Here is a 9,478-nt window from a genome sequence, read left to right on the forward strand (position 1 = left end):
TTTTTATGACGCGGTGATAAGACGAGGAAGACGAAGACGAGGAAGACGAGGACGAGGAAGACGAGGACGAGGAAGACGAGGACGAGGACGAGGACGAGGAGGAGGAGGACGAGGACGAGGAAGACGAAGACGAGGACAAAGACGAGACGCCATTTCAAACCGGTGAAAAGAGAAAACTTCAGTAAGTGACTTTAATTTCTTTGTGTCTTAAATATGAATCTTTTGCTGTTATTTAATGACACATAACGTTTGTTTTACTCTCATACATGTTTGTGAATAACACTTTTCTTAAAGAAAATCTAAAGTTTACGACCTCCGTAACGTTAATGATTCAGGTTTTCATCAATGACCTCATTCCAGAGCACGACAACCCAGGTAACCGTGGTAACGACGCTAACATTCCACACAGAAAAAACTGAATTACAATCGATTTAACGTCACTAAATTATGAAATGATTCTATTTTCTAAATTTTAAGTCACTGAATTATTTGGAAAGTTCAGGCCAGAGGAAGATAATAAAACGAGCAACACTTTATCATTAGCATTTATTAGCTTTTGTTATGCCACATTTGTTTAAGGCATCGTTAGCCTGGTTTCAGGACTTGTTTGACAGATTTAGAGCTTTGTTAGCTTGACTGGTTTGAGGGATTGAGCTTGGTACCAGTTAGCTTGGTCTAAGGAGTTGTTAGCCTGGATTTAGGACTCAGTTTGGTTGTCATTAACTTGGTTTGGTGACAGGTTGAACAGATTTAGAGATTGTTTTTAGCTTGACTGGTTTTAGGACTTCTTAGTTTGGAATTCGGACTTGTTGGTTTGTTGAGCTTGATTGGTTTTAGGGAACCAGTTAGCTTGGTCTAAGGACTTGTTAGCTGTGGTTTAGGGCTTAGTTTTGTTAATACTTGGTTTTTTGGCTTGTTTGTTTTAGTACATGTAATCTTGGTCTAAGGACTTGTTAGCTTAAATTTAGGGATTTATTTTTTTTAGCTAGATCAGTTTTAGGACTTTGTTGATATGTTGGTGTACGGGCCTGGTCTTTGGACCAGTTAGTTTGGCCTAAGGACTTGTCAGCTGGGTCTAGGACTTAGTTTAGTTTTAATAGCTACAGTGTTAGCTTGGTTTGGGATCTTGAAATCTTGGATTTAGGACTTATTTGACAGATTTAGAGCTTTGTGAGCTCGATTGTTTTGAGGGATTGAGCTTGGAACCAGTTAGCTTGGTCTAAGGACTTGTTAGCTTGGATTTAGGGCTTGATGTTTTTAGCTTGATCGGTTTTAGGACTTGGTTGATATGTTGGTTTACGGGCCTGGTCTTTGGACCAGTTAGCTTAGACTAAGGACTTGGAGCTGGGGTTTAAGACTCAGTTTTGCTAATAGTTGTTAGCTTGGTTTTGGGGCTTGTTTTGACAGATTAGAGATTGTTATTAGCTTGGTTGAAGACTTGCTCTGTGGACCCATTAGCTTGGTTTAAGGAATTTTAGCCGGGGTGCTAAGGTTTGGGCTTGTTAGAGTGGTGTAAAGATTTGTTAGCTTAGTTTAAAGGCTTGTAAGATTGGTTTAAAAACTTTTAATACACATCAGCTTAGTTTATGGGCTTCACGAGACACAATTCTTCGCCAGAACAGCCGATCAAAACGTCCTACGTGGAAGTTTAAAAGTCCCACTTTGTAAATCAGGACGTGAACAGGAAACACTGATGATGGATCGTACCACTTCCCCCATAAACCATAAAGGTATCAACAAACCTCCGTCCTCTGTGACTCTGAAATCCCTGAGCACAGAATAATTACAATAATCTACGAGTGTAAAAGGAGCTGATGGAGCATTTTGTCGACTCCAGACGCCGAGAACGTGTTTTACTGCATGAAAAGTGGAACTGAACCGTCGCCGTCGTCTCATCACAGTTCAAACTTATGTGTTTTAACATTTTCTGAATGAGATATTGTGCGTATTTAACGTTCAGCTGTGCGACAAAAACCCTTTAAAGAAGTTTAACTTGATGTTTTTTTGTTCAGGTCCACAGTTTTCGTCGGGATGAAGTGGGATTAGGAAAATAAAACGAGGGTTGGACCTCTGACCTTTGACCTTTGACCACACCTTGTAATAATAACAACACGGCTACAGGCCTCTGATCGGTAACGTGTTGCAACAGCAACGATAACAACTGTGAACTATGATCGACGTAAACATGGCTGCACTGATGTTTACGACTCTGCAGGGAAATCACCTGTGTGGACTCTGAGAATAACGCAGTAAACAGCTGACGTGTCGGAATGAACACGTTATACTTTACGAACACACGCTTCGTATTTAGGCGCTAATTTACCGCGCGATGGTGCGTCATGAGACGTTCGGACAGTCAAGTGTTTCCTTCCTGTAAATCCAGCAGTTACCACTCAGATTATTTAAACACTAATCACGACGCAGAACCACGAGTCGTTGTAGTGACTCAGCATTTTTTTTTTTCAACATTCTGCCTTGTTTTGGTCATTTTTGTAATCTTGGTTTTAGCACTTAGTTTAGTTTTAATAGCTATAGTATTGGGTCTTGTTAGCTTGATTGGTTTTCATGATTGTCTTTGGACCTGTTAGCTTGGTTTTAGGACCTGTTAGCTTGGTTTTAGGACCTTTTAGCTTGGTTTAAGGAGCTGTTAGCTTGGGTTTAGGACCTGTTAGCTTGGTTTTAGGACCTGTTAGCTTGGGTTTAGGACCTTTTAGCTTGGTTTTAGGACCATTTAGCTTGGTTTTAGGACCTGTTAGCTTTGGTCTTGGGAACTTTTAGCTTGGTTTTAGGACCTGTTAGCTTGGTTTTAGGACCTTTTAGCTTGGTTTTAGGACCTTTTAGCTTGGTTTTAGGACCGGTTAGCTTGGCTTTAGGACCTGTTACCTTGGTTTTAGGACCTGTTAGCTTGGTTTTAGGACCTGTTAGCTTGGTTTAAAGACCTGTTAGCTTGGTTTAAAGACCTATTAGCTTGGTTTTAGGACCTGTTAGCTTGGTTTTAGGACTTGGTTGATATGTCTCTTGTAGGGCTTGGTCTTGGACCAATTTGCTTGGTTTGAGGACTTCTCGGCTGGGTGTTTAGACCTACCATGTCCTTTTAAATGTACTCATGTCACTCAACAAATAAATGAAACGAAATTTATCACACTTTTTGTCTAATTTTGCCTCATCATGATGCAGAGATGGCGACCATTCAGGAGGTGCTCCTGGATCTCCTGGAGGCGTTAGGAGCTGACGACTTTGAACACTTCAAGTTTCAGCTGCGTTGGCTGAAAGACGTCCACGGATGTATCCCCTGGAGCGAACTGGAGAAGGCAAAGCGGCCACAGACCGTGAGTCTGATGGTGCAGAAACACACACACCGGGTCCTGGACGTGACCATGACGGTTTTGGAGAAAATAGGCAAGAATGACCTGAGGCAGGAGTTGTCAAACAGAATCCTGACACTAAACGGTGAGCAACCCAATGACAAATTCTCAAATTCCCGTCATGTGAAATTAATTATTTCCTGTCTGTTTCCACATGTTTATGGGCTGCCATAGATGTGAGGACCTTAAACGACGCAGGAGCTTCTCCGATTCAAAGGCAGCCGGTGGCTGTTCCTCACCCTCTCATGGACAGCAGTGGTAAAGGCTGGTCTTTGGACCGACTTCTTTAATCCTTATAGAAAGATTCTGTGTGTGAGGTTAAGGCCCCGTCCCAATACCTCCCCTAACCCTAAATTTTTTCCCTAACCCAAAATTTTTTCCCTAACCCTACATTTTTGCCCTAACCCTACATTTTGCGCGTTCACATGTAGCATAGAGCAAGGGGAAATGCGATTTTTACCCATGATGCTTTGCGGATTCAGCGATCCGGCGGATATTTTTCAACAAAGATGGCGGCCTCATCTGCCGAGGAACATTTTCGTTGTGATATGTTTTCGCAAATAAGCGCGTTACGATGACGAATTGTGTTGGAATATGTTTGTTTGATACACATCCAAAGGACCGTTGACCTATGAACACTAATGTCAGAAAATAAGGGACGATTTATGAAAGCAGCTAGCTAACTAGCTAGCGAGCGGCTACCCGCCGAGCGCCCAGAGAGAGCGGGCAAACAGCTGCTAGCTAGCTCTGCCACATCTGGGTAGTTTTGTCAGTGTTTTGGATGTGCGTACTTGAGTTCACGTGATGTGCATGTGACGTAGGTTAGCACGTTCGTTACGTTCACTACGCTAATTTGCATGTAGCGATGTCCCAATACCATTTCCCTCAACGAGGGGAATTCACGGTTGAGGGCGCTCATTTTAACGGGGAGGTGTTGGGACGGAGCATAAGTGAAATACGTTGCATCAAACTGCCACATTGGTATTGTGAATTCATCGCGTGATCGTGTGACCTCACAGATGCAGACAGCGCTAAGCTAGAGGCTCCTCCAGACGAGCGCATCGCGCACTACCAACAAACGCTGCAGAAAAACATCTGGAGCAAATGCATGCACATCCGAGAGGGCGTGGAGGAGCGCCGGAACGAGCGGCGTCTGGATAAGATCTTTGTGGAGCTGTTCGTCGCAGACGGAGGCGACATCCACATCAACGAGCAGCACGAGAACCAGTGGAACCACGACCGGAGAAGCAGGGCGGCCGCCGCGGAGGAGCCGATCAATCCCAGTGACATCTTCAAAAGCCCCATCGAAATACCGATAAGAACCGTGATGACGGCCGGAATCGCAGGAATTGGGAAAACCATCCTCGTGAAGAAGTTCGTCCTGGACTGGGCAGAGGGCAAGGAAAACCAAGACGTGCATCTGTTGTTCCCGCTGAGCTTCAGCGAACTGAATTCACTGATGGGGAAGAGTTTTACGTTCGCAGAACTGTTACGTGAAAGCATCTGGGAAACCAAAGCTATTCCCAAGGAGTATCTCGAAATGGTTTTTACCAAACTACAGACGTCGGGGTGCCGCGATTACAACAGCGAGGGACAATATAAGCTCCTGTTTGTGTTGGACGGATTCGACGAAAGCCGCCTCAAACTGGACCTGAGCCACAGCAAAGGGAAGTTTGCCGATTTCGACGTGACGCAGTCCACGTCCGTCGAGGTCTTGCTGACCGCCCTCATCAGAGGGAACTTGCTTCCCGCTGCTCGCGTCTGGATAACCACGCGGCCCGGAGCTGTCAAACAGATCCACGCACACTTTGTCCAGAGAATGACGGAAGTGAGAGGATTCAACGATCCGCAGAAAGAGGAGTACTTCAAGAAGAAGTTCCCAGATGAGGAGCAGGCTAACACAATACTCGCACACATTAGGGCCTCGAAAAGCCTCTTCATCATGTGTCACATCCCAGTCTTCTGCTGGATCATCTCTGTCGTGCTGCAGGACTTCCTGAAGAACGAGTCGAAGATCGAACTGCCCACGACGTTGACCGAGATGTACACGGTATTCCTGAAGTATCAGATCGCCAAGACAGAGCAACGGCCAAACTGTAGCCCGAAAAAGAGCATTCGGTACATCCAGTCGTTGGCGAAGCTGGCCTTCAACAACTTGGATAAAGGCAACCAATTCCACGAGAAAGACCTGAAAGACATCAGCGGTGATCTCCACAAAGCCTCGCTGGATACCGGAGTGCTCACCGAGGTCTTTGAGGAGGTAAGCTGGATATCAGAGAACAAAGAGAAGAAGTACAGCTTTGTCCATTTGAGCCTCATGGAGTACCTGGCTGCGCTTCATGTCGTGATGTCGCTCGTCAACGACAACAAGAACGCACTGTGCGAGCCAAGTTTACTGCAAAGACTGGACAGGCTGCTCAGGCCCTGCAGGAAAATATCGACGATAGAGGTCCACAGCGGTGCCATTCACAAAGCCCTGCAGAGTCCAAAAGGGGAGCTGGACTTGTTCCTCCGTTTCCTTCTGGGTCTTTCCCTGAAGACCAACCAGGGTCTCCTCAAGCCCTTGTTGAACGCGTCCAAAGGGCCTTCTCAGATGAACCACCAAGAGACCATCGATTTGATCCACAAAAGGATCGGAGAGGGCATCTCTCCAGAGAGGAGCATCAATCTCTTCTTCTGTCTCAACGAGTTGAAAGAAACCTCCCTGGTGGAGGACATCCAGCACTACCTGAGATCGCAAACCGTTTCCTCGGGCAATCTCTCACAGCTCCACTGGTCAGCGCTGGTCTTCCTCTTGCTGTCATCGGACGACAATTTAGAAGTGTTCGACTTGAAGAAATACTGCCCTTCGGAGGAGGGACTCCTCAGTCTGAGGCCAGTGATCCAGGCCTCCAACAAATCGCTGTACGTGCACAAAAACCCTAAAATTGCCTAAATGTACGAACTTATGGCGATCCACTATTTTTGTTGACATTTTGTTGACCTTCACAGCCTGAGTAGCTGCAAACTGACAGAGAACATCTGCAAAGCAGTGGCTGAAGCTCTCAGCTCCCAGTCCTGCAGAGTGAGAACGCTCGATCTGAGCGACAACGAACTGAAGGATTCGGGGGTGTCGGCTCTCTGCGTTGGACTGGGGAACCCACAATGTTCCCTGGAGACTCTTCAGTAGGTTTGAAAATCCATTTCTGGTAGTCTCTATGTTCTTGTCCTGATGATTTGAGTCACTGCTTTACCAAATCCCTCTCACCTGAGGCTACGTCCAGAAGATAAAGACCCTTTTCCTGTTTGTTTGTGTGTGTGCAGACTGTCAGGCTGTATGATCTCAGAGAACGGGTCTGCTTCCCTGGCCTCAACCCTCAAGTCCAAACACTCCAAACTGAAAGAGCTGGACCTGAGCTTCAATCATCCGGGAAACTCAGGAAAGATCCAGCTGACAGCTTTACAGAAGGATCCGCAATATCAGCTGCAAACGCTCAAGTATGACGAACACTTTCTCTGTCACACATGAATGAAGTCAAGCTATAAATACGGTAATGGTTTGGCTAACGTTCGCTACAGACTTTTGGTTAAGTTCATGTCCATCCTTATGTTAGCTTACCTGACAGTGATAGTTTGGCTAACGTTAGCTTGTCCCAATGCTAGCTTACCTCACAGATAATCGTTTGGATAGCTTCATCCTGCTAGCTCATCTCAAAGAGATAGTTTGTCTAATGTTAGCTACGGCCATTTGGCTAAGATCATGTCCATCCTTATGCTATCTTACCTAACAGTGTTAGTTTGGCTAACGTGATCGATTTTGACTTCCTTCCTCTAGCCTGAGCGGCTGTGGAGAACAAAGACTGAGGCCTGGCGTCAAGAAATGTAAGTTCACCGTCAGCAAACCAAACCACAACTTACACAATCCAAGTAATCCTTTGAGAGAAAGCTCGACAATCGCCAATCTGTGGCCCCAAGACCAATCTAACAAGCTTTGAAACTAAGCTAGAACCTAAAGCTAGAGTCTAAACGAGCCCAAACCTTTACACCGAGTCCTTATTGGGCCTAAAACCAACAATCAACCAAGTCCTGCAACAAACAAGTCTGCAAATCAAATGTTTGGCTCCTCCCCCTCGCAGATGATCGCAGATAATCCACATATTCTGATTTGGCAGAGATTACAGGCTTGGAACGGGTACCTCGTTCAGGGTTAGCACAGCCCTTGATCTGGGGGGGGGGGGGGGACTCGACCCAGCAACCCTTCTGTCCCCCAAACCAAGTTTATAGTACCTCAACTAAGCTAAGTCCTAAAATCCGGTTCGCAAGCCCTCATTAAACCAAGCTAACTGGCCCCAAGACCAATCCCGACAACCAATCAAGCTAACAAGTCTCTAATTCTGTCCAGCAAGTCCGTAAAGGGATAGTTCGGAATTTTGGACATAAGACCTGTTTTCCAACTCAGCCGGTGTGATGGAGACGTCTGGAGACGTTTTCAAGAAGTTTCATTCAGTTCTTCTAGTTGCCGAGTTCCGCTGGTGCTATGGCTAGCGCAAGTCAATGGTACAAGTTAGCATGGCATTAGAAACACTCATACCGACGATATGTACATCGATCGTCTGCCGTTACGATTGATTTGCCTCGGGTGCACTGTGGAGTCGGTATGAGTGTTTGCTAATGCCATGCTAGCAGGTACCATTGACTTGCGCTAGCCATAGCACCAGCGGAACTCGGCAACTAGAAGAACTGAATGAAACACCGGCTGAGCTGGAAAACAGGTCTTATGTCCAAAATTCAGAACTATCCCTGTAATCCAAGCTTACAAACTAAACCAAGACAATTAAAACTAAACAAAGTACTAGCTTAAACCAAGCTCAGTGGTTCCAAGACCAATCGCTAAATCCAATTAACATATTGCTCCTTGTGACAATCTTTAAAAGTCTTAAAGCAAAGCGAACCAAGTATGAATGAAACAACCGAGCTAATAAAGTTAAGCTAACATTCTCAGCTATTATTCAAGTATTCAAGTCTTGAAAATGCTCTATGCGAAGTTAAACCTCCACATTTCCACGTCTAATTTCGTCCTTCAGATGTTTGCAACCTTTCCCTGGACCATAACACCGCACACAAAACACTGGCGCTGTCGCACAACTGCACAAAGGTGACGACGGTGAGAGACAAGCAGCCGTACAATCATCACCCGGGGAGATTCGACTGCTGGCTGCAGGTTCTCTGCAGCAGCGGACTGAGCGCCCGCAGTTACTGGGAGGTCGTATGGAAGGGCCGGGCCTACATCGGCGTGACGCACAAAGGAATCATACGGAAAGGACAGGGCGCAGATATCTGTCTCGGGGCCAATGATCACTCGTGGATGTTGCTCTGCGAGGGCAACGGAAGCTACTCGGTGCAGCATGAAAACACGAGTGAGCGCGTTCACCCCAAAGCGTCTCCGGTGTCCAACAGAGTTGCCGTGTACCTCGACTTCCCGGCCGGAACTCTGTCCTTCTACAAAGTGACCTTCGACCAACTCATCCACCTCCACACGTTCCAGTCCACGTTTTCCGAGCCTCTTTACCCCGCGTTTGGCTTCGGGTTTGTGTACAATTACACACATTTTGGCTCTTCGGTGTCCCTGTGTGAGGTGGACGACATCATTTCCTTCTCCGACTGTTGACTGAAGCGGACCCTGGGACACTGGGTTCACCGAGTACACGATCAAAAAGCATTTTGATTATATTTAAGGCTAATATTTGCTTGTTTGTTTGTATTTAAGTGTCGCAGTATAAATGTAGCCTCAGTGCACTTTTTGATGGTGACTTTTTTGTTGTTTTATTAAGTATATTGCACATTGTTATAGCCTCTGTATAAACTGTACGTTTTAACAAAAGCAGCCGAAATGCTCTGTGTTTGTGTTTTTGATGTTCGCTCAGGTTGTCCATGTCCATGCTGGATTACCTCACGGCTAATAGCTCGGCTAGCTTCATCCTGCTAGCTTATCTCAAAGAGATAGTTTGGCTAACGTTAGCTACAGACATTTGGTCATGCCCATCCTTATGCTATCTTACCTAACAGTATTAGTTTGGCTAATGTTAGCTTGTCCCAATGCTAGCTCACCTCACCTCACTGATAATAGTTTGGCT

At 45.8% G+C, this 9,478-nt stretch overlaps 1 protein-coding gene across 1 annotated transcript; it reads left to right on the top strand.

Moving 5' to 3' along the window:
* Nucleotides 1–3,179: 3,179 nt before the first annotated feature.
* Nucleotides 3,180–9,012, top strand: LOC310938332 (protein NLRC3-like; the record flags this gene model as incomplete). Its single annotated transcript, XM_083902825.1, has 6 exons — nucleotides 3,180–3,450; nucleotides 4,385–6,269; nucleotides 6,357–6,530; nucleotides 6,669–6,842; nucleotides 7,180–7,271; nucleotides 8,429–9,012. 6 exons carry the CDS (start codon nucleotides 3,180–3,182, stop codon nucleotides 9,010–9,012), a joined length of 3,180 nt encoding a protein of 1,059 aa, XP_083758951.1.
* Between the last annotated feature and the right edge of the window lie 466 nt (nucleotides 9,013–9,478).

This window comes from Microchirus variegatus (genome assembly GCF_963457635.1).
Source record: "Microchirus variegatus genome assembly, chromosome: 16".
NCBI classification, from domain to species: domain Eukaryota; kingdom Metazoa; phylum Chordata; class Actinopteri; order Pleuronectiformes; family Soleidae; genus Microchirus; species Microchirus variegatus.